We start from the raw sequence: 26,541 nt of genomic DNA, 5'->3' as shown, positions 1-26,541 counted from the left end.
AAACAAAATAAACATTTTTATGGTTTTTTATTATCTCTGTTAAAAACAAATTAAGCTAAATAAATAAAAAGTAAATAATAATAATAAAAGAAAATAAAAACATATATTTTTCTGATTTTGTGTTAAAAATGAAATAAACTAAATAATAAAAGAAATAATTAAAAATTAAAAAAAGAAGAAAAGAAAAAAAAGGAAATGGAAACAGCAAGCTCGTCTCCATCGTCTTCCTCCCTCGCTCTCTCTCAAACTCTCTCAGGCGAACCTCTCCTTTCTCAGCTTATTCCCCCCCAAACCCTACTCACAGTAACCGAACCTAAGTACTACGAAGAAGACAAAGTGCAAACGACAAAAACACAACCCTAAACCCAGTCCAAACTAGAATCATCAATGTGAAAGAAACACCAATCGCGCAGAGATACATCAGGCTTGGAAAGTAGTAAACATGCATCTGAGTACGGAACAACAAAAAAAAGGTAAGAGTTCTACCAGATTGGGATGTCTCGGAAGTGAACGAACAGGTACGTGATCCTCCTTCCGCTTTCTCCTTCGTTGCGCCTTTCTTAGGGTTCGTCCTCTCTTTGATTTTCGTTTCCTTGTTTCTATGTGAACAGTGGCCGCCTCCAACCTTTAGAAATTAGGGTTTTTTCTCTTTTGATTTTTTTTCTCTCAGTTTCTGTTGTGCTCCTCCTTCTCTTACTGATTTGCTCTCTATTTATCCTCTGTGAATTAGGGTTACAAATTGGTGCCCTTGTGTTCAAAAGTAGCTCTGCAAAGCACTTTGGATGCTCAGAAATTGAATTGCCCTATCCATGTTAGATTCAAGAAAAGGTATCCTTCACAGACTTTCTTCTCTGCTTTGACCTCATACCAATTTGGGATGTTTTTGGACTTTTCCCTCTGACTGTTGGTTAATGGTTTTGCACTTTAGGTTTTGCAAATTGACTGATTAATGTGTCCCTTTTTACCGCAGTAAAAAAATGGTGAGCTTGGTTTGACTTCAACATCTGAAGGATGGTTTGATGATTCTTCCTTGAATTTTAGTAGCTTCATGGTGAGTTGGTTTGAGTTTGCTCTGAATTGGTATGTATTTGGCATTGAAATACCCTGCAGGTTGACCTATTATGATTTGAAATGCAGGGTTTTGTGGGCTTGCTGCAGCAGGGTGAGTGAGGTCTGCAATTGGCCAAATTCTATTTGGTATTGTGCTAACCGATTCTTGTAGGTTGTTGCAGGATTGGATCATGTTGAATGCTGCAGATGTCGCTGGTGCCTCGGAAAGATCCAAGCTAACAGATCTTGCAGGTTCAGATGGCAGTGAAATTCCTGATGCATTATCTTGAAGGGACCCTAAAGATTGGACAACTTCCTGTTATGGGTGATGCTTTTTCTCCTGTCGGCATCGCCAATCCAATTCGGTTAGTTTTCTCTTGAATTTGATTGCTCATGATAGACTTAATCCATTTGTGACTCCGTTCCATTTCTTCATGATGCTGCATGCATGAATCGCAAGTGAATATGATGGTGATTCGACGATGGTGGAATCGTACCGGTCAAATTGTTGACATGAAAAAGCAACTTTTCCAATTTCAAAAGGTTACCAATATCCTTAGGAATAAAACCTGTCAAATGATTAGAGTAAAGCTCCAAAACTGTGAGATTTGTAAGGTTAACAATCCCATCGCCAATTGTTCCGTCTATTTTATTCAGGGTGTTGAGTTTGTGTATGTTCACTGCAGGTTCAATGACTGGACTGGTTCAACATATCTGCTTCTGCGGCAGTAGCTCTGACTGTGATACCAACAAATCTGTTGGTGGCATCCTCCATGATACCAAGTTTAATGGATTTTCCAAATTCATTCCAGAACTTAGTGTATTGACCTCTCTTCTCATCAATTTCAGAAGACGACTCTCCTTTCTTTTCTTTGTCAGTGGACTCATCAGGATCCTCTTCAGCAAGCTTACGGATCATATCAAGAGCTTTCCTAATAAGTTTCCTTTTTTATTGTCCTCAGACTACTGTGTTGTTGAAGCATTTCTCGTGATACATTCAATGGCAAAGTGTCTGAATCAACAAGACCAATCAAAAAGCTCAGATACTTAGGCAACAATTCATCAAATTCATCTGAAATGAACACTCGTCTAACATACAACTTCAAGTTTGATTTGTTTGAATTGTGATAACTTTCGTACAAGTCCTGAGGTGCTTTTGGTGACGCATAAAGGACTGCTTTGAACTCGACATCACCTTCAGCAGTAAAGTGGCTCCATGATAAAGGTTTGTCGCCGCTAAAATCCTTGGCAAGAGAGTTGTAGAATTTGGTATACTCTTCCTCTGTAACCTCCTTTGGACTCCGCAGCCATACAGCCTTCACATCATTTAAAAGTTCCCACTCATAAGTTGTTTCCTTCATTGTCTTTGTTTTAGGCTTTTCTTCTTCGTCTTCACCTTTATCAGCATCTTCTTCATCTTCATTGGTTTAACATGGTTTTACCTGGATTATTGCAGCAAGCTATGGTCATGGTTCATGCAGCATAACCAGGTTGGTTTTCTCCACATGCTACAGGACATATTTGGGTTTGGTTGGAGGATGTGGTAGGCCAGGTTGGTCCATTATACCAGGATTGATGCACCCTGTGATACAAGCTGCTGTAACTAGACAAATGGTGGGTTGAATTGTATGCAGGTGAATCCCAATCGTCATCATAACTGAGCTGCCATAAATCTCTTGAGCTAGACTAGATAATTTGGAATGTTGGTGACCTTGTGGCAGGTTTGTTATAGGTCAGGGCTGGTATGAAGTTTCCTGAGGTTGGTTGTTTTTGAATAATTGTTTGTCTTGCAGGTCACAGGTTGTAACTTTGGTGAAATTCGTTGGATGGTTGGAAGTTCGGTTTCACGAGCAAGGCATTCAGTAGCATCTAATGAATTGCCGGTTTGAGTTGCAAAAAAGGGGTGATAAACCACTGCTAACATACTGTCAAGATTGGAACCGAAGGTTAATTTAATGAACTTCCATGCTATTGGTTTCAAATTGAAGTCAGCTTGTGAACATTGTGTCTGCTGCTAACTTTGTTGTTTGTTGCAGGTTCTATTTGTTTTGTTGTGTTGGAGAGCAGTTATCATGAGTTTGTTACGAAGCAACTGATGTTTAAGAGTTGCGAGGCTTTTCGTATGCATCAGAGATCGCGGTATGACCCCATTTGCGGAAGGAATTCCAATAAGGCCACACAATAACGTCAAAAATCCCGAAAGAAGTAAATCATAATGGTAAGAAGATGGTTTTCGCAAATTGAACTCTTTCTGTTGAGAGAGCTGAGATGCAGCACTATGATCGAAGTAGCAATGGAATGAGTAACCATATTTTTTATGTTTTAAACTATTCTCAGAAAACTAAGACACAATGCCTTGAACAATACACTTGAAATGGGAGACAACATTTGCCCTCAGTTGCAGCTTGTGGATTTACAAGACAACCAGATTGCATACGTAACAGTCGGTTCACAGTACAAAAACACATTGATGTGAGACATTTTTCTTTCTAATCTGACATGCTTCGGCTCCGTTTTACCTGACTTATTCATTACTTCACTGCATTTCCTTATTCTTTTTTCAGGTAAGATAAAAAATACAATGTGATTACAATTGCAACTTCTATGCAGCTGGTGACAGTGATATTTAAATTATTCAGATTAGTGCAGAGGAACTTCTCTTAGCAGAGGTGCTACTATTTTGATAGCAACTGGAAGTACAGTTCTGATTCCGTGCCTTATAGGGCTAGCTATATATGCAATCCCGTCAAGCCAAACGCGATATCCACGCACACCAGCTGCAAACAACAATAGCTCCAATTCAAAATGACGACGTGCAAACCTCCAAAATCCAAGCACCAAGTTCAAGCAGTCCCATGATTCCACCCTACACGTACAAACGACAAGAGAACCAACGAAATATGCAGGACTTGAAAGCGAACACGTAACAGCAGAAGACTAGTTTAATCAGTTGTAGCCTCATGTGAGTTTTCCATAAGAGCTTCATTGTAAGAGAAAGAAGTTTGGAACTTGATTTTGGTATATTATTTGGCTTGACCCTTCAACTCTATGCTTTTTTCACTGAACTGTTTTTTTGGATTGTTGGGCAGGATGTCGGTGCTCCTGGAGCAGGTTTTATTGTGTGCAACACTGGCTTATGAAATGCTGTTGATTCCAGGTTGCAGTAAAGTGTGCCAACTGCAGGTTTTAGGGGGAGTTTCTTTGTGATATTGAGTGCTGGAAACGAGCAGTCCAACTTAATTGCCATTAACATGTGAGGACTTCATGTGATCCAAGGTTTATGAGAGTTGATACGGATCGGGTTATGGTTTAACTGTTTCTGGTAGGATCCCATGCTATGATTCACCGCAGCAGCAGCAAGAGCAGAAGCTTCCTCTGCATTTATCCTTGCCTCCTCAGTTTTTTTTTGTAAGAGACTCGTCTGACATAATCCTCTTTTCAACATTTCAGCCACTTTTGAGGCGATCAGGAAGAGATAGAGGAGATACAGACTCAACTGATTTCAACAGTAGTTACTGGCACATTCACAACAGGGGTTGCAGTGGCGTTAGCAGGAGATATATGGTTGCTGCTAAAAGGGGTCAACTATGACCATAGATGGAACTCTATAAGCACCGGTGAGCCTTTCAAGCAACTGATAATTACCATCAGAATAGAAAAAGGAACCATTAAAACCAAGAAAATCATCCTCTTCTTCTGCAAACTTGTTTCCATCAAAAGAAACATCCCTGGGGCTATTTATTTCCGATTGAATAATTTTGGCACTAGGAAGTTTGTGATCTTCAACAGATTCTTCAGAGTGCACAGCTTTTATCTCTTCACCAGTGACAATAGAAGATTTCTTGACTTCATCATGCTGTATGATCTTCTTGAGAAGTTTCTGCTGAAATTCGATTTGATTGAACTTCGGAATGCAATTGTTGTTGTGTATTGGCTGAACTGATGTCAATATCCTCAGATAAAAGTTGGAAACCTAAACCCTTGGCTAGAGAGCTTAGTTTTCCATCTTTCTTTTGATGGACAATGTAACCCAATAACTCGTTTAAAGAACTCACTTGTAGATCAGAAGCTACATTATCCACACTAACTTGCTTACCCTCATTAATAATTGTAATGGAAGATATCTTCTTGTTCAGTTTAATCTTCTGAGCTTTCATCAATAAATTTGACCTAAGAAGATCAGATGTGCTCTTTGTGCCACGATAATTTTGGATTAAAACTTTCTTGTGATTATCATTATTCCTATCCATTTGATTCACAGGATAGTGTTGTGCCAACACTCTGAGAGCTTTAAGAGCTTCCAAACTTTTTTCTAGTTTCTGAGGAGTGTGATGATCTATCAATAAATAGAAGTTCTGATGGCTTATTTGCTGGTATTTTCTTTATAAATGGACAATGTATTGATGATCATGGTGAAATTTAGAGTTTAATGAATTTGGGTTGACTTTGGTCAAAATTGACCAAAAAGTCAACTGTTGACCAGAGTCAACAATTGGTCAAAAGTGTCATTTTTTTTGTATTTTTCTTGTATGGAAACATATGTACTGGTTTAAACAACGACATGAAATAAATTGAAATGGATTAACAAATGGTTGAAATTGGTTTCACAATTGGCTTGAATGTTTGACTTTTGAAAAATAACTTGACTGATAATGTATATGAACAAGACCATGAAATAAGACCATAAGGTTATAGTGTCCATGAACCAATAACGTGACTGGCAAGTGGTTAGAAACACAAGAAACTTGGTTGTTCAGATGACCCAGACCATAGATGTATCCACAATCACAACACCATGACTTTGAATCAAAACCAATCCTCATATAAAAACAAAACAAAGCTAGGCCAAGTATGCCAAACAAACATAAAAAATTCAGGAGCAAAATCGGGGTATGACAGTTGCCCCTATTTAAGCGTCTTCAACTAGAGAATATGAAGCAGGATGTTCTTCATATGATCATAGTGGGAGATGGTTAAATACTAAGAAGACCCGGATTTTGATCCTGAATCCCCATGGAACAATGCCTATCAGCATCGTCAAAGAAGCAAATCTCAAAAGTAGAATCCGTCTGGTATGGTGAAAATCGGTCTGAGTATCGAAACATGAAGTTGACCTGGATACCAAAATAAATGGTAACACAGGAATACCCATGGCCTGAACGCCGCGCTAAGCATCGGAATATGTGAGTATCAATATTGGTCTGATCACCGGAAATCTGGTCTGAACACCATTTCGATCTGGAAATCGGAAATAACTGGCCTGAACGCCACTTCGGTCTGGATACCGGAAACTTCTTCGATCTGAAAATCGGGAAAGACTGGCCTGAATGCCACTTCGTTCTGGATACCGGGAAAACTGGCCTGAATGCCATAAGTACATCGACCTGATCGTCGGAAACTTCTTCGATCTGAAAATCGGAAATTGGCCTGAACGCCACTTCGGTCTGAATACCGCCTCGGTCTGAACACCGGAAAATTGGCCTGAATGCCACAAGTACATCGACCTGATCGTCGGAAACTTCTTCGATCTGTAAATCGGAAATTGGCCTGAACGCCACTTCGGTCTGAATACCGCCTCGGTCTGAACACCGGAAAATTGGCCTGAATGCCATAAGTACATCGACCTGATCGTCGGAAACTTCTTCGATCTGTAAATCGGAAATTGGCCTGAACGCCACTTCGGTCTGAATACCGCCTCGGTCTGAACACCGGAAAATTGGCCTGAATGCCATAAGTACATCGACCTGATCGTCGGAAACTTCTTCGATCTGAAAATCGGAAATTGGCCTGAACGCCACTTCGGTCTGAATACCGCCTCGGTCTAAACACCGGAAAATTCTTCATGTTTATCCGCATCGGCGAAGATAACAAAACAGTGATAAATGAGCCGACACGCATGCCAAAGACCTATGCTGGGGATAATACTGCTTGATCAGGGCAAGTATCCAAAGGGGACAAGACTATCAATACCACAAAGAGGGGATTACATCTACCGGTTAGTAGGCAGAAAACCACGGAAAAGTAACCAGTCATCGATAGGACGAGCACAAAGGGTTAACTCTGTTAAGGGATGAAAATGGGATTTTACAACTACCAGTTAGTAGGTAGAAAACCACAAAGATAGGACTTACAACTACCGGTTCGTTGGTAGAAGCCACAAATTCCGCTGAGGATGAGATGAATGAGTGCCGGTTAGTGAGCGACTATTCATTTATGCCCCAGGGAAGCACGGGAGACAGCCAACAAGAAGCCAATTTAGGATCGATCCAAAAAGGCAGACTGAAACAGGACTCATCCTAATGAGGAACAGAACTCAATAGGGAAAACCCATCCCGTTAGGGAGGGAACGGAAACAACCGTCATCCACGAGGATATAACTCAGTGGGGAGCGCAGAAGGAAATGGTAGACACTTTCTACTTAAGGGGTAGACTCTACATGGAGAGATCCGACACACCCACTTCTGCTAAAGGAATGGACCCAAGCTTGCAAGATGCTGCCAACTTCGAGGAGTAACACTGCTGGGGAAACCCACTCAACTAAGGAGTCACTTGTTGGGAAAGCACCAACCTCTCAACCATGCTGATGAACCCAATTCTGAAACCGATCCAATGGCGCGAAGCTAAACTCTTTCCAACAAACCAAACTTGGTTGGCCACCACGGCCTAGGGCTAATGGATATGTTTGCAATGTTGATGCATGAGTTTTTTTTGTTTTACACAATGCCCCATGATCATGGAAATGCTATGCACTAATGATGCAATATGCTATGCTTATCTAAATGATGAATGCATAAACACACGTCTCCTTCAGAGACAACACCGGGGAACTCCAGGAACTGTGCTGAGGATCCTATAATCACGTCAACTTCCACCCTGCTGGGGAAAGACAAACCTTGCTGAGGATGCACTCCATCGAACCCGAACTGCTTGGAGATTACCCTGCTAGGGGAGGCAATCCATTCTTATCTCTACTGGGGATGATTTTCTCCAAACCCGATCCACTTGGGGATAATAAGTCATGAACAAACTTCAGTCTGAGCACTGGAAACAAACTTCTGGCTTGTCACTTGGGATACCGAGAATGTTTTATGCTTGCATGCGTATGTTTGAATTTTACGATGGCGTAATGCTCCGTGAAAACGGAAATGCTACGCGATTTGGGAGGATGCAATGCAATATGATTCTACATGCAGGGATGCGAAATGCTGGGGAAAATGCCAAGCTGAAGCAAGGAATCCCATTGGGGAAATGATTATAATCTTCCGGACCCTGGCACTACTGTTGGAGATGCACAGCATAATGAACTATGTGGGGAGATGACCGGCCGCGCGGTGTTCTAGTAATGGCGAGATACCGAGGCTCTGACTGGGGAGAGAACGGCGCTGTAAAACTGTTGTTGGGGGAATCAATAGTGGTTCTGGCAACCATAATCTACGGGAGATGACTCAGCAGGGGGAGGCAAACAACGATACGGTACCGAGGTTATGCTTCCAGGAAAGAGATCATCGATCTGGGATTGAAAACATCGATCTGGCATCGAACTCTGAGGAGCAGCTGCTTCTGCTGGGAAGATACAGTCTGGCACTGTCAACTCCACTGGGGATATACAGTCTGGCACTGTTAACTCTGCTGGGGAGTGTATAGTCTGAAACACATGCTTGGGGAGTACAGTAGTGAGAACCTGCTAGGGATTGAAGAATCCAACACTCTGATCAGCTCTGCAGGGATAAGACACCGGATTTGTCTGTTGGTGACTTCACTGGGGAAGATATTCACGGTCATCTGCAGGGGATTTTAAGGAAATGCCCCGAGGGTATCTGTTCTGAATAGACGATCCAAAGCACTTAAAATTTACATCAATTTTAAATGTTCATTGAGCATGTACCTGTAAAGCTCTTATGTTTCATGATGCAATGTTTATCAAAAATTCGGACGTCATTTTTGCAAACAAAACAGTAAAATGAAAATGAACACATAGATGTACTGAATAACATGACTTTATTGATTGAATGGCCTCTGAATAGGCATTTACATCAGGAAGCAATCCCTGGAAAGAGGTAATCGCACAGAAGATAAAAAAAACAGAAATTAATTTAATGGCAATGTGAAATGGATTTCTATTGAGTTCCAATTCTGCTATGACTTGCTCGTCTTCAAGATCCTCCAGATGACCAACCTTCTGAAAAGAGTGATTGGACTGCTTCCTATCCTTTTGAAAGTTTCCAGTCATCGACATGAGATGAGATTCAGAACTAACTCAGAACGCAGTCATTCGCTTAATCCCTAACTTTTGCCTGGATCGCCCTTTTCGGGTTTTCAATCCACCGGGATACCCATTTTTGCCTAAGTTGCCTTTTCAGGTTTTCAACTTACCGGGCGTACGATCTTTTTTTTATTTTTAATCCCTAATTTTTGCCCGAACCTTTTTCATTTTCTTGGTTCGTCGGGATGCCCATTTTTTGCCTGGACTGTTCCTTTTACTGTCCAGCGGGTCTATTTTATGCGAAGTATTTTTTAACTGCGTCTGAGTTTATCGGGGAAGTGAAGTCTTCACCATCCATCGTTGCAAGCATTAAGGCCCCTCCATCAAAAACCTTGGTGACAACATAAGGTCCCTCATAGTTAGGAGTCCACTTGCCCCTGTGATCTGTCTGAGGAGGAAGGATCCTTTTCAACACTAAATCTCCGACTTGGAAACACCGAGGACGCACTTTCTGATCAAAGGCCCTCTTCATCCGACTCTGATACAACTGCCCATGACAAATGGCTGCCATTCGCTTCTCTTCGATAAGACTCAACTCATTGAACCTTGTCCGAATCCATTCAGCTTCATCTAGCTTGACATCCAACAGGACTCTTAGAGAAGGAATCTCCACTTCAACAGGTAGGACTGCTTCCATACCATACACAAGGGAGTAAGGGGTTGCCCCGGTCGATGTACGTACTGAAGTGCGGTACCCATGCAAGGCGAAGGGTAGCATCTCATGCCAATCTCTGTACGTAACGACCATCTTCTGCACAATCTTCTTTATGTTCTTATTTGCTGCCTCAACAGCACCATTCATCTTAGGACGGTAAGGGGAAGAATTGTGATGCTGAATGCTGAAGTTCTGGCACAACTCCTTCATCATTTTGTTATTGAGATTGGAACCATTATCCGTAATGATTCTCTCGGGAATCCCATAGCGACAAATGATTTCCTTCTTAATGAAACGGGCAACCACATGTCTGGTGACATTCGCGAATGATGCTGCTTCGACCCATTTGGTGAAATAGTCGATGGCAACGAGGATGAAGCGATGCCCATTGGAAGCAGTTGGCTCAATCTTTCCAATCATGTCAATGCCCCACATAGCAAACGGCCACGGCGAAGACATCACATTCAGAGGATTCGGCGGTACATGCACCTTATCAGCATAAATCTGGCATTTATGACACTTCCGAGCATACTTGAAACAATCTGATTCCATGGTCATCCAGTAATAACCCGCCCTTAACAATTTCTTAGCCATTGCATGTCCGCCGGCATGAGTACCGAAGGAACCTTCATGAACTTCCTGCATTAACATGTCCGCCTCGTGTCTGTCCACGCATCTGAGCAAAACCATGTCGAAGTTCCTCTTATACAGCACATCGTCTTTGTTCAAGAAGAAACTGCCTGCCAATCTTCTCAAAGTCTTTCTGTCATTGTTGGATGCCCCTGCAGGGTACTCTTGATTCTTCAGAAAGCATTTGATGTCGTGATACCAGGGCTTATCATCAACTACCAGTTCAGCAGCAAACACATACGCGGCCCTGTCAAGGCGCATAACATCAATCCTAAGAGCATGGTTCCACCGAACCACCTTAATCATGGAGGATAGAGTAGCAAGAGCATCTGCCATCTGGTTCTCATCACGAGGTATATGATACAGCTTTACTGTTGTGAAGAAAGTCAACAGTCTTCTTGTGTAATCTCTGTAGGGGACCAGAGTGGGCTGGAGCGTATTCCAATCACCATTCACTTGATTAATCACCAGAGCTGAATCTCCGAAGATGTCCAGAGTCTTGATTCTCAAATCAATGGCTTGCTCAATACCCAAGATACAGGCCTCGTACTCAGCTTCATTATTGGTGCACTCGAAAGTCAGACGAGCGGTGAAAGGCATGTGGGCACCTTTCGGAGTTGTAATGACAGCACCAATTCCACTTCCTCTGGCGTTGACGGCCCCATCGAACATTAAAGTCCACTTTTCATCTGGATCAGGTCCCTCCCCAACAACTGGCTCTTCACAGTCTTTCATCTTGAGGAACATGATGTCTTCATCTGGAAAATCAAACTTCATCGGCTCATAGTCTTCAATCGGTTGTTGAGCAAGATAGTCTGACAGAATATTCCCCTTGATGGCTTTCTGGGATGTATACTGGATATCATACTCTGTCAATACCATTTGCCAACGAGCAACCCTTCCGGTGAGAGCTGGCTTCTCGAATATATACTTGACTGGATCCATCTTGGAGATCAGTAAGGTTGTGTGAGTCAGCATGTATTGTCTCAATCGCTTAGCATCCCATGCAAGTGCACAACATGTCTTTTCGAGCATTGAGTATCTCGACTCGCAGTCTGTGAATTTTTTACTCAGGTAGTAGATGGCATGCTCCTTTCTACCTGTCTCGTCGTGTTGACCGAGAACACAACCCATGGAATTGTCGAGTACCGTCAAGTACATAATCAGCGGTCTCCCTGGGACTGGAGGCATAAGGATAGGAGGATTCTGCAAATACTCTTTTATCTTCTCAAAAGCCCTTTGACAATCGTCGTTCCACCTGATAGCCTGATCTTTCCTCAACAATCTGAAAATTGGCTCACACGTGGCTGTTAGGTGAGAGATGAACCTTGCAATGTAGTTCAACCTCCCTAAGAAACCACGGACTTGCTTCTCTGTCCTTGGCTCAGGCATCTCCTGTATTGCTTTCACTTTGTCAGGATCTACCTCAATCCCTTTTCCGCTAACAATAAAACCCAGCAACTTTCCAGATCTCACCCCGAAAGTGCACTTGTTCGGATTAAGCCTCAGCTTGAATTTCCTTAACCGCTCAAACAGCTTCTGCAGATTCACCAGATGTTCTTCTTCTGTCTGAGATTTGGCAATCATATCGTCCACATAAACCTCGATTTCATGATGAATCATATCATGGAATAGAGTCACCATAGCTCGTTGATATGTTGCCCCAGCGTTTTTCAGACCAAACGGCATTACCTTATAGCAGAAGGTGCCCCATGGGGTTATGAAAGTTGTCTTCTCCATGTCTTCTGGTGCCATCTTGATTTGGTTATAGCCAGAAAAGCCATCCATAAAGGAGAATACCGAGAACTGAGCTGTGTTATCCACCAAAACGTCGATGTGAGGTAATGGGAAATCATCTTTAGGGCTAGCTCTGTTCAGATCCCGGTAGTCGACACACATCCGTACCTTTCCATCCTTCTTAGGTACGGGAACGATGTTCGCGACCCATGGCGGATAATTGGTAACCGCTAGGAACCCTGCATCCAACTGTTTCTGCACTTCTTCCTTTATCTTTACAGCCATCTCTGGTCTTGTTCTTCTGAGCTTCTGCTTGACCGGAGGACAACCTTCTTTGAGAGGTAAACGGTGTACCACAATATCTGTGTCAAGCCCCGGCATATCCTGATAAGACCAAGCGAAGACGTCAACATACTCTCGCAACAGTTCAATCAACCCCTTCTTTACATCATCTTCCAAAGCAGCCCCTATCTTGATTTCTTTCTTGACGTCCTCGGTGCCAAGATTAATCACTTCAGTAGACTCTTGATGCGGTTGAATGACCCTTTCCTCCTGTTTTAGCAGTCTGGCAAGTTCTTCAGGGAGTTCACAGTCTTCATCAACCTCTTCTTCAGCTTGGAAGATTGGATTTTCGAAGTCGAAGCGAGCCATAGCAGAACTGTTATCAATAGGATCCGGTGATGTGCATCTGCATGAGTGATGGTATGTGCTTATGAGTGTGAACAGTGAGTGAAAACTAAACAAAACATTGCCAAATATTATTTGATTTTTTTTTTTGAATTTTTTGAAAACTATAAAAATAGAAAGACAATGAGCGAAATATTTGAATGCAAAAGACGTCCTTCATTTATGATAATCAATGCAAGTGTCACATAGATGAGCCCTACAATGAGTCATTACGCCCAGGGCGGAACGTAAGACTTGGACATGCATGAATAAACAAAGAAAAATTACTCCTCTAGAAGAGTGACTTGGACAATTTCCTCGGAAGACCAATTGTTGATGACTTCACCCGGGATCCTCGGACGCACCCAGTTGTCGATGTCGCAATCACTATCCCCATCTTCATCGTTGATCGCCGAGATCTGGCCATATTGGATGACGCCAGCACTGGAGAAAGTAATTGGCCCCTGACGAGTCTGAAGTGCTGAAGTTGTAGAAGTCAGCGCTGGTTGATACCCAATCCCGAACTTGTCGTCTTTCATCGGTAATTCCAACAGACGTCCCCAACCGGGAGCAACACCTGAATCCACCAAAGCTTGTGCCTGCTTGAAAGATGAGATAGGGGCACCTGCTTTAACCTCTTCTACCGGAGCTGCATCCTTGATCTGAATTGACTCGAAGGCCTGACAGAGAGTCTCATGAATTTCACCTTCTACCTCTATATACTTGAAGGTAGACAGGTTACTTACCAGTATGTCCTCCTCACCACAGACGGTGACAATTCTTCCATCGACTGGGAACTTGATCTTCTGATGTAGTGTTGAGGAGACTGCCCCAGCATTGTGAATCCAAGGACGACCCAGCAGGCAACTATACGAGGGACTGATATCCATCACATAGAAAACGGTGTTGAAGGTTTGTGATCCAATCCGAATTGGCAATTCTACCTCTCCAAACACCGACCTCTTAGAACCATCGAAGGCTCTCACCATGAGATCAGAAGGCTTCAAGACCAAACCTTCTACTTCCAACCTTGACAGGGCTCTCTTGGGTAGCACATTGAGAGAGGAACCTGTATCCACCAGAACGTGAGATAACACAGTGTCTTTGCATTCCATTGAGATATGCAAAGCTTTGTTATGGTTGCGTCCAGCTGGTGTTAAGTCAGAATCAGTAAAGCCCAGCCCATTACTCGCATGAACATTTGCAATGATCCCTTCTAGCTGGTTTACTGAGATCTCCTGAGGCACGTATGCAGCATTAAGGACCTTCAGAAGTGCCTCCCTGTGTGCCTCTGAACACAACAGGAGTGAGAGAATGGATATCTTAGACGGCGTCTGAATCAACTGATCGACTACCTTGTAATCGCTTTTCTTTATGATTCTCAGAAGCTCGTCCACATCCTTCGCAAAAGTGGGCTCAGAGCCGGCTTGGGGTGCAGAGGTACCCTCATTTACAACTTGCTTGCCTTTGGCCTTAGCCGCGGCATCAGCACTATCATCTTGGGTAACCGGTGGTGAGAACAGTCTGCCACTCCTGGTGAATCGCCCGATTCCACCAACATTATCCACTGCGGGACCTTCAACTTCGAGTTCAGACTTTCGACCCTCTTCTACCTTCAAAGGTCGTTCCACCCCATGATCGTGTGTGTATACACTCCCCCCATAATGCCACGGAATGGCCCTTTCACTTGTGAAAGGTAAAGGACCAGGGGTTGTGATTGTCATGGCGGCAGGTCGCACTGGTGGCACTGGTTGCGCTTCTGGCACACTGATCTGATTAGTCGGGTAAAAGATGGTGATAGTAGCGACATCATAGTCATACTCGAGAACCTCATTCATTGAAACAAAAACATCCAGAACACCGGAATCAAGTTCAGTTACATCAAAATCAGGCACATTGTTTGGTATATCATCAACAACATTTGGAAAATTAAATACATCAATGGGAAATACACAATCAGCAGGAACAACATCTGTGAATTCTTCAACAGCATCTTCAAATACCTCTTCAACTACCTCTTCAGCAAACTCTCTGACAGACAGGTCTTCAACTTGGAGGGTACCATTGTCAAGCAAGACCTGGATACCCTGCTGCAGCTTCAAACAATCCTTACCCTGTGTAGCGCAATCCAAACAATCTTTCCCACAACCGGGGAAAACATCGGCCTTCAACAAGCATTCCTTAATTTCCAACAACGGAGTCTTTAACTTCAACACATCCTTAACAGACTTGGCTTCTTCCTCCAGCATATTAACGTTTGCACCACCATGCTGTGGCATGGGATTATTGACAACATTTGGAGCCGGTGCAAGGCTGATAGCCTTTGAATCAACGAGGTCCTGAACTACGTGCTTAAAAGCTTTGCAGTTCTCAATATTGTGGCCAGGTGCCCCAGAGTGGAAGCTACACCTAGCGTTGGCATCGTATCCCACCGGAAGTCTACCCACAGGAGGAGCCAGAGTGCGTAGCTGCACAAGTTGTAGCTGTTGAAGATTGGCAAGCAATTGAGCGCACGACATTGGAAGAGTGTCGAAACGCCGATCCATCATCCTCTGCCTCTGTTGATAGGTGGGTCTGTTTCCTGGTTGTTGTTGTTGTTGTTGATACTGAGCTAGTTGACGTTGTGGTTGTTGTGGTCGGTATTGATTCTGTTGATGTTGTGGTTGCTGTTGTTGTAGTGGTGCTGCAGCCGGAATGGTCACAGCCGCAACATATGGTTGCTGACGATAGTTTTGAAAATTATTCCTCCTGTTTTGATATGAAGATGCAGAATTCACACCCCCTTCCCTCTGCTTCTGTCCTCCCATAAATGGCTTCTTTACCCCAGATGAAGATCCACCTCCATTGTAGCTCTTGTAGGTCTTCAGGTAATTCTCTACCCTCTCTCCCGTAGAGACCACATCAGCAAAGTTAGAGGCATTGCACCCCACCAGACGCTCAAGGTAAGGTCCAGGCAACGTATTCATGAACATGTTGGCCATCTCCTTTTCCAACATGGGGGGTTGGACACGGGAAGCTGTCTCCCTCCAGCGTTGAGCGTATTCCCTGAAGCACTCATTGCTTTTAAGAGACAGGTTCTGGAGTTGAGTTCTGTCTGGGGCCATGTCTGCATTATACTGGTATTGCTTCACAAAAGCCTCCGCCAAATCCCTCCAGCAACGGATATGGGCCCTATCCAATCTCATGTACCATTCCAGGGATGCCCCAGCTAGGCTGTCCTGGAAGAAATACATGAGTAGCTTCTCGTCATCAGAGTATGCAACCATCTTTCGGAAGTAGGCTTGCACATGGGTCTTCGGGCAAGAGCTACCATTGTACTTGTCGAAGATTGGGACTTTGAACTTTGGTGGGACCCTCACGCCTGGGACCAATCCCAAATCAGAAACATCTACCCCCAGAGGGTTTTGTCCTTCCACCGCCTTCAGCCTCTCCTCTAATCTCCTGAACATGGGATCCATGCCATGGCCCATGCCAAAGTCTTCCGGCAGCAAGAACTGATCATCTTGATCATCGTGGATGGGTTGTTGATCAGGGTTGTTATGTGGGATTGGGATAGGCCCCGGTCCATTAACCTCTCCAACTGGAGGATCAGTCACGACCTCTGGTTGAGTAGTTGCGGGATTTCTTTGTATCATTTGTCTAATCTCTTGTTGTCCCTGCGCTACTCCCTGGACCACGTCCATGAACTGGTTCATGCGGACCCTCATCTCTGCGAGCTCTGCTTGTAGATTCTCCATTGCTCTTTGCTGGTTTCTGCGGGTACCGTACCGGTGAACTCCTGAATCGGCTATCCTGCTGATGGAACACCAAATAATATGAGAACACCGCGGCGACACCTGTTATGCAAGAATATGCAAAAATGAAATGTTAATGCAATGACATGTTTATCACTTCAAAAAGGTATTCTACCCCCTTGATTCCAGTCTCACGAGAAAATCGAGCCATAAACTTCGGAGATCAAGATGCAATAGAGAGAAGGTCTTCATATAGATAAAATCAAAGAGAATGGCCTTAGCCGATAGTACATCAAAAGAGGATTTCCACAACAAGCCTGTGGATCATCACTACACATCAATAAAGCAAAAGTAAAGGGAGGAACAAAAATCAGGACTCAGCCTCCTGTGTACAAACCATAAGGACTGCTCCTCACTTCAGCCAGTAATGCTATCGTGTCGGGATGATCTGGAGATTCTGTCAAACGCCGGATAAGTAGATTCCTCTTGTGAATGACTCCATCCATCTCGTTGATGTGCTCTCTGTAGTAATTCCCATCATCCTCTCCGAACACCTCTTCAAGTCTGGATTTCTTCAAACCTGCCAACACCTTAAGTTCTTCAATCTGTCCTCGAGCCTCATTGAGTTGATCGGTGATGTAACCATTGGTAGAACGAGCGCACAGAAGCTCATGGTTCTTCTCTTTCAACAAAGTCTTCAATTTATCCATCTGACCAGTCAGTTCAGTCACCATCTCCTCCTCCTTTGCCTTCCGAGAAGTTGAAAATGCATCCCATCGCTCTTGCCATCCTGCCAATTTACCATAAGCATCCATTAATTGTTGCTTGACTCGCTTCAACTCAGAACTGGATGATCCCAAGGCCTTGTCTGTCTTCCTGAAGAAGTCTACCTCCACAGCTAATTTCCCTTCTGCTTCCCCTTGCAATCTGACGGCTTCCCCCTTCTGATATTCTGCCTCATGGAATTGATGCATATAGTCTTGCAACTTCACACTTAACTCCGAGTTTTCGACTTGAAGCTCCTCCATGGATTTCTTCAATTTGTCATACTCCTCTCGGCTCACCATTGTTGACCGCGCAGGAGTCGGTGGATACAAAGGTTCTTCTATAAGAAACGGCAGACCCAACTCTTCGACTCTTCCTTGAAGCCACTCTTCATACAGAGGATAAGTCCTACAATCTCCTTTTCCAAGCACAACTCTTCCTCTCTTGATCACTTTGAGCCAGGCCTCAGCTGCCTTACGGGATACGGTCAAATCAGGCGAAGAATGGAAAAACAGAGATTCTTCCACATCCTTTTCCAAAGGCGGAGTTCTTAAAGCATATCCAAACTGTCTAACTGCTAGAGAAGGATTATAGTTGATTCCTCCTCTTCTTCCTACCAACGGTACATTTGGGAAATTCCCACAACTGTGAATAATATCTGCCCGAAGCAAACTCCTGTCAGACCACCAAGCAATATCTTCAGCCCTCAACCCCATCAATCTCTTCGACCAACTCAACGAGTCCTCGACATCAACGAACGCTCCTGATTTGGGTAGGTGAGAACTGAACCACTTATAAAACAAAGGCGCACAGCAATTCAACAATCCTCCTTTTCTATTCTCATTCCTGTGATGCACCGAATGAAAGAAATCTCCCAACAAGGTCGGCACTGGATTTCCCAACACGAAGAGGCGTATTGCATCTATGTCCCCAAATTTTGCAACATTAGGGAACAGGACAATCCCATACACACAAAGAGCCAGCACAGCATTGAAACCCCTCTGGTCACCATCTTCCAGTTTCTTCTTTGCTTCTCCCAGTAAGAAACTCAGATGAAAACCATTAACTTCTCCCTTCTGACACATATTAGCCTTCAAGACTGATTCCCTCAAATATGTGGCTGAAGCAACCATGCTGAGATCGGGCAGACACTCCGAGCTGTAGAATAGCAACTGTGACTTGATGGGAACTCTGAGAAAACTGGCAATCTCCTCCAAAGTAGGGACCAAAACATAATCCGGGAAAGTGAAGCACCTCAATGGAGGGTCATAGAACTGCAGCAGTGTGAAGAGAGCATCATGTTGATCTTTGGAGAGAACCGTGACGAAGCTTAGAATCAGACCGTAATCCTTCCGGAATCCTTCTAGAGAATCGTGATCCATTAACTTTATCAGCTGTTGAATGGGCTCCAGACAGACCACCGGAAGCTTGTAGGCGACGAGTCTCTTTCTGCCAACATCCATCTTAAGAGAACCAGAAAAAACCCCGACCAGAATCAAGAAGAAGATGTAAATGTTGGTGTAAGCCCTAGAAGCCAATACTTTTGGTACTTGTATCGAATTATTTATTAATAATAAAAGGCATTTTCTTTATTATGGTTGATTAATAAAGTCCCTAGAATAGATAGTCCGTTTAATGTATTAAGTGTGACTTAATCATGAGAACACATTAAACATAAGGACACTATTCTTAAAGTATCCGTAGTCGAGCTTTAAATGTGAAGTGGGATAACATTAAAGCATTAAGACTATTATGTTTGTAGACTGATGATCACATCTCATGGATCATGGATAAAGAGTTATCAAGTCTTAAACATAGGTATGAATATTAGGAGTAATATTTATACCGGATTGACCCGCTATGAGAATACTATATAGAAAGTTATGCAAAGTGTCATAAGTTATTCTCATGGTGATGATAGTGTATACCACTCTTCGACCTGAAACCACTATGGATCCTAGATGTAGAGTTGAGTGTTTTATTACTGATCAAACGTTATCCGTAACTGGATGACCATAAAGACAGTTGATGGGTACTCCACGAAGCATGCTGAGGGACATGAGTGTCCTAGATGGAATTTGCCAATCCTGCTTAACAGGATAAATGTCTATGGGCCCAATATTGAACTGGACAAGGATGACACGGTCTATACCTTGTGTTCAATATAGACATAAGGGCAAAGGGGTAATTATACACATAATTATTATCACAGGAGGTTTTGTCAGATCACATGACATTTTCGTGACTTGGGTAGCAGTGATGTGTTGCTGGATACCGCTCACTGTTTATTATGTTAAATGCATGATTTAATATAATTGCCAACGCCGCGAAAACCTATAGGGTCACACACAAAGGACGGATTGATGAGAGATAGAATAATTAAGGAACATCGTAAGGTACGGTGTACTTAAGAAGAATACGAAATATGGTAAAGTACCAAATACTTAAGTGATTTTGGCATATTCTGAGATATGGGCCAAAATGCACTTAAGTGGGCTTTTTGGCTTGAAGCCCACACAAGTGGGTCTATAAATAGAACCCCTTGGGTAGAAGCATTTACACTCCAGACAACACAACTGAAGAGTTGGAATTTCGTATCTCTCTCTCTCACTCAAAGCCTTCACTCACAAACAGCTAGCACTGCGATTGAAGGAATTCGTTCGTGTGGACTGAGTAGAGACGTTGTCATCGTTCAACGTTCGTGATTGCCCCGTGGATCTGTATCAAAGGTTGATCATTGTCAGAGATCTGCACCAAAGGTTTGAATCTCCACAAAAGGTAACGATTCTATCACTGATCATGCTCATTCGTAAGGATCACTAAAGGAGAAATTTTTATATTCCGCTGCGCCTTGGATGGCAATTCTCCTTCAGTAAACCCCCTAGAAATGGATAAACATGTGTTAAATGATATGAATGCAAAATGATGTGATGCAATGTAATGACATGGGAACCAGGACTGCTGTATCCGCTTGAGCAACTGTCGGGTTGCACTGTCTGAAGAGAAAACCACTGAAGAATATAACACAAAACCCAAAACTCTGCTCCAGAAAACCGGGTTGGTTGGAGGTTAAGGTTCCCTGAATTTAGCCCGCCCCTCACTTGTAGGTTCTAAGAACAGAAGTTTGTCAGTTTCAGCCCTTCAGTCGAGAATAATACGTTTACCACTGAAGGTTTGGCATTATTACGGGATAAAAGACCTCTGCTGACTCCCCTCAACAGGATATCCTAAAGCAAGTTCCCAGTCTCGGGGTCCTCGGATTGAGCAGCGAGAATGCGCCCACCAGAGCTAACATAATCACGTCTCGGAGGAGAGGCCTCGACTGAGTGCTCGGAAAATGGTCACCAGAGTCGACAATTTCTAGAGGAACATCATGTCGTTACGGAACATCCGTAGGACATAATATATCCAAGAGAGACCTCGTCTGGGTGTGGTTCTTCACGAACGACTTAACGTAGCAACATGCCACGCAAGCCTCATGAACATCCACTCTAAAATCTGTGTGTACACTCAAGCCTGGGTAATGGGCTTACCTCTCATAGAACACCCCACCCCAACAAACAGATAAACGGCAGCAGATACAGCAAACATATGTACATGAATGCAATAAGGTAGAGCAGGTAAATACGGAAAGTAAACGACTGTACAAAAGCATAAACACCCAACAAACAAGAAATCTACAAAAGCTAGGAGGGACTCGCTTAGGGAAACTATATCCCCAGCAGAGTCGCCAGCTGTCGCAACCCGAAAAATACAGAAGGTGCGAAAAAACAACCGGCGAAGAAGGAATGACAGAAGAGTCGCCACCGTGCGTTATTTATCCCAAAGGAGGGAAAGGAAACGCTCGAAGTAAACCTGGAGAAAGGAAAGGAAAAGACAAGGTCTCGCAACCAAATCTTGGGTTCGGGAGTCGATTATGCGAAGGGAAGGTATTAGCACCCCTACGCATCCGTAGTACTCTACGGGATCCACTCTTGTTGTTTCTTGTCTAAAGGGTATGTGTTTATCTAATGCACTATTTACTAAAAGAGAGGGTCAAAGAAAATGACTCGCACGGATGTCGCATCCACTGCATACGTATCTCATCTGAATATGAGAATCAGAGTCTTCGTAGCTCGGGTACCTAGGGGTTAAGGATAAGTGTGCTCGCTAAGGCATCGCGCCTTATGCCTACGTATCTCATCGGGAATGAGAATCAGAGCAAAACGTAGTTCAAACTAATTACGAGGAACAAAGGGTCTCGATTGCAACTAGGGCAAGAGAAAGGGAATGTCTCGATCGCAACGAGGGCGAGAGAAAGGATCGCAACGAGGGCGAAAGCAAACAAGGATTAGTTGTTAGTCGTTAGTCAAACTCGGCAAGATATCGCATCTTGTGCCTACGTATCTCATCTGAACATGAGAATCAGAGTTGCCATAGTTCGGCTCACGCACGCCAAACAAAACAAGATACCTACACACAAAAAGGTGGCAAACATGGAGCCCGACTGCCAATCACTGGACTTATATCAGCATCCGAACCAAAACACACACAAAAGGGCAAACGTGGAGCCCGACTGCCAATCACTGGACTTATATCAGCATCCGAACCGAAACACACACAAAAGGGCAAACGTGGAGCCCGACTGCCAATCACTGGACTTACATCAGCATCCGAACCGAAACACACACAAAAAGAAAAGAAAGGTGCCCGGAGAGGTCTCGCACGACCTCCTGCCTACATACCTCGTCTGGAACAAGGATCAGGGCGATGTAGTTCCCCTACATAGGGGTTGCCATTCGAACATGGACTTACAAAGGAGGACACCAGTTGTGTCAAAGGAGAGTGGGCGATGTGTTCACATCCTAGCAGTAGGTGTCGCAGCTCGCTGAATCGAGTCTTAGGCAGTTACCTCTTTGCAATAGAACGGACTACATGCCACAAGATCGGAGACGCACGGAAGGTCTAAAAGTGGGGAAGCTCTGCCCTAGAGTTGTCATGCAATATGTGCTTAAGTGTTTAGGATTTACAAATGGGAATATCTACCTAATGTTAGCATGCAAAGAATATGGGAATTCTATCTATGTTATCATACAAAGAATATGGGAATCCTACCTATGTTATCATGCAAAGGGTTCTATCTAATGGGTGCTACCTAATCGGAACAAGAATCGACGAATGGAGCAAGGAGAAGTGTTAGGGATAAAGGTAGATGGCGATGCATGAAGCAATCGACTTACAAGGTTTATGGCGATGCATAAAGCAATCGACTTACAAGGTTGATGGCGATGCATAAAGCAATCGACTTACAAAAGGGTGGATGAATACGTGCTGGTTCTGTTAGGTTTTGAAAAATGATTACTCGACGTTGGATCGAGGTTTTGATCTTGTTTTGAAATGGTTATCGAATGTTCATTTTAATTCTTGTATTAACAGATGAATAAAGAATGAAAGAATAAATATTATACACTTCATGGGAGAGAGATACATTTGTTATGAATGGGGATTGTTCATGGCAAACAGACAATAATAATACATGCCTCATACACCATACAAGTAGGCCACAGTTAATCAAACAAGTAAGATATAAACAAGTATATAATCGAATCAAATAATCAAAGAATGAAATGAATGAGCATTAAACAACGTATGAGTGTAAGTGTAAGAGAACCGGCTCATTGTAAGAAAGCCCAAGAGTAAGCTATGTGAGGTCGATGGCGATGCTTAAAAAGCAATCGACTTACAAGGGTGTAAAAATGGGCTCGATATTAAATCGAGAAAAGTGTGATTTTTATAGTTTGAAAAAAAGATTTTGAACTAAACTAAAATACAACAACTATACATCATCAACAAAATGAACATATGAGTGTAATAAACATAAAAAGATATTAATCAACATACTAAAAGAATAAAAAATGCTAAAGAAAAAATAAAATCAAATAAAAAGCAAAAAATTCCACACATGAGTATCGAACCCTCTCCATTCAAGAATATGAACACTACCCTTCTCCACCAGACCACTCATCATTATCTGCTACTGAGATACTACATTAAATACATGAACTGGGCTGACAAATTTATAACAAAACAAAATAAACATTTTTATGGTTTTTTATTATCTCTGTTAAAAACAAATTAAGCTAAATAAATAAAAAGTAAATAATAATAATAAAAGAAAATAAAAACATATATTTTTCTGATTTTGTGTTAAAAATGAAATAAACTAAATAATAAAAGAAATAATTAAAAATTAAAAAAAGAAGAAAAGAAAAAAAAGGAAATGGAAACAGCAAGCTCGTCTCCATCGTCTTCCTCCCTCGCTCTCTCTCAAACTCTCTCAGGCGAACCTCTCCTTTCTCAGCTTATTCCCCCCCAAACCCTACTCACAGTAACCGAACCTAAGTACTACGAAGAAGACAAAGTGCAAACGACAAAAACACAACCCTAAACCCAGTCCAAACTAGAATCATCAATGTGAAAGAAACACCAATCGCGCAGAGATACATCAGGCTTGGAAAGTAGTAAACATGCATCTGAGTACGGAACAACAAAAAAAAGGTAAGAGTTCTACCAGATTGGGATGTCTCGGAAGTGAACGAACAGGTACGTGATCCTCCTTCCGCTTTCTCCTTCGTTGCGCCTTTCTTAGGGTTCGTCCTCTCTTTGATTTTCGTTTCCTTGTTTCTATGTGAACAGTGGCCGCCTCCAACCTTTAGAAATTAGGGTTTTTTCTCTTTTGATTTTTTTTCTCTCAGTTTCTGTTGTGCTCCTCCTTCTCTTACTGATTTGCTCTCTATTTATCCTCTGTGAATTAGGGTTACAAATTGGTGCCCTTGTGTTCAAAAGTAGCTCTGCAAAGCACTTTGGATGCTCAGAAATTGAATTGCCCTATCCATGTTAGATTCAAGAAAAGGTATCCTTCACAGACTTTCTTCTCTGCTTTGACCTCATACCAATTTGGGATGTTTTTGGACTTTTCCCTCTGACTGTTGGTTAATGGTTTTGCACTTTAGGTTTTGCAAATTGACTGATTAATGTGTCCCTTTTTACCGCAGTAAAAAAATGGTGAGCTTGGTTTGACTTCAACATCTGAAGGATGGTTTGATGATTCTTCCTTGAATTTTAGTAGCTTCATGGTGAGTTGGTTTGAGTTTGCTCTGAATTGGTATGTATTTGGCATTGAAATACCCTGCAGGTTGACCTATTATGATTTGAAATGCAGGGTTTTGTGGGCTTGCTGCAGCAGGGTGAGTGAGGTCTGCAATTGGCCAAATTCTATTTGGTATTGTGCTAACCGATTCTTGTAGGTTGTTGCAGGATTGGATCATGTTGAATGCTGCAGATGTCGCTGGTGCCTCGGAAAGATCCAAGCTAACAGATCTTGCAGGTTCAGATGGCAGTGAAATTCCTGATGCATTATCTTGAAGGGACCCTAAAGATTGGACAACTTCCTGTTATGGGTGATGCTTTTTCTCCTGTCGGCATCGCCAATCCAATTCGGTTAGTTTTCTCTTGAATTTGATTGCTCATGATAGACTTAATCCATTTGTGACTCCGTTCCATTTCTTCATGATGCTGCATGCATGAATCGCAAGTGAATATGATGGTGACTCGACGATGGTGGAATCGTACCGGTCAAATTGTTGACATGAAAAAGCAACTTTTCCAATTTCAAAAGGTTACCAATATCCTTAGGAATAAAACCTATCAAATGATTAGAGTAAAGCTCCAAAACTGTGAGATTTGTAAGGTTAACAATCCCATCGCCAATTGTTCCGTCTATTTTATTCAGGGTGTTGAGTTTGTGTATGTTCACTGCAGGTTCAATGACTGGACTGGTTCAACATATCTGCTTCTGCGGCAGTAGCTCTGACTGTGATACCAACAGATCTGTTGGTGGCATCCTCCATGATACCAAGTTTAATGGATTTTCCAAATTCATTCCAGAACTTAGTGTATTGACCTCTCTTCTCATCAATTTCAGAAGACGACTCTCCTTTCTTTTCTTTGTCAGTGGACTCATCAGGATCCTCTTCAGCAAGCTTACGGATCATATCAAGAGCTTTCCTAATAAGTTTCCTTTTTTATTGTCCTCAGACTACTGTGTTGTTGAAGCATTTCTCGTGATACATTCAATGGCAAAGTGTCTGAATCAACAAGACCAATCAAAAAGCTCAGATACTTAGGCAACAATTCATCAAATTCATCTGAAATGAACACTCGTCTAACATACAACTTCAAGTTTGATTTGTTTGAATTGTGATAACTTTCGTACAAGTCCTGAGGTGCTTTTGGTGACGCATAAAGGACTGCTTTGAACTCGACATCACCTTCAGCAGTAAAGTGGCTCCATGATAAAGGTTTGTCGCCGCTAAAATCCTTGGCAAGAGAGTTGTAGAATTTGGTATACTCTTCCTCTGTAACCTCCTTTGGACTCCGCAGCCATACAGCCTTCACATCATTTAAAAGTTCCCACTCATAAGTTGTTTCCTTCATTGTCTTTGTTTTAGGCTTTTCTTCTTCGTCTTCACCTTTATCAGCATCTTCTTCATCTTCATTGGTTTAACATGGTTTTACCTGGATTATTGCAGCAAGCTATGGTCATGGTTCATGCAGCATAACCAGGTTGGTTTTCTCCACATGCTACAGGACATATTTGGGTTTGGTTGGAGGATGTGGTAGGCCAGGTTGGTCCATTATACCAGGATTGATGCACCCTGTGATACAAGCTGCTGTAACTAGACAAATGGTGGGTTGAATTGTATGCAGGTGAATCCCAATCGTCATCATAACTGAGCTGCCATAAATCTCTTGAGCTAGACTAGATAATTTGGAATGTTGGTGACCTTGTGGCAGGTTTGTTATAGGTCAGGGCTGGTATGAAGTTTCCTGAGGTTGGTTGTTTTTGAATAATTGTTTGTCTTGCAGGTCACAGGTTGTAACTTTGGTGAAATTCGTTGGATGGTTGGAAGTTCGGTTTCACGAGCAAGGCATTCAGTAGCATCTAATGAATTGCCGGTTTGAGTTGCAAAAAAGGGGTGATAAACCACTGCTAACATACT

The 26,541-nt window shown here is 42.7% G+C and overlaps 1 protein-coding gene across 1 annotated transcript; it reads right to left on the bottom strand.

Moving 5' to 3' along the window:
• Positions 1–1,891: 1,891 nt before the first annotated feature.
• LOC127084693 (endoplasmin homolog) lies at positions 1,892–26,032 on the bottom strand. Its single transcript, XM_051025189.1, has 2 exons — positions 25,810–26,032; positions 1,892–2,446 (listed from the first exon to the last, which is right to left on the bottom strand). Exons 1-2 carry the CDS (start codon positions 25,973–25,975, stop codon positions 1,983–1,985), a joined length of 630 nt encoding a protein of 209 aa, XP_050881146.1. The 5' UTR covers positions 25,976–26,032; the 3' UTR covers positions 1,892–1,982.
• Between the last annotated feature and the right edge of the window lie 509 nt (positions 26,033–26,541).

Source organism: Lathyrus oleraceus, chromosome 5 (genome assembly GCF_024323335.1).
Source record: "Lathyrus oleraceus cultivar Zhongwan6 chromosome 5, CAAS_Psat_ZW6_1.0, whole genome shotgun sequence".
Lineage (NCBI taxonomy): Eukaryota > Viridiplantae > Streptophyta > Magnoliopsida > Fabales > Fabaceae > Lathyrus > Lathyrus oleraceus.
This window is presented reverse-complemented; position numbering and strand designations above follow the sequence as displayed.

Coding starts and splice junctions, on each gene's coding strand:
- LOC127084693 (XM_051025189.1), bottom strand. CDS start 25,975: ATGAAGGAAACAACTTATGAGTGGGAACTTTTAAATGATGTGAAGGCT. Junction 2,447..25,809: donor GAGCCACTTTACTGCTGAAG/GTGATGTCGAGT, acceptor ATGCTGATAAAG/GTGAAGACGAAGAAGAAAAG.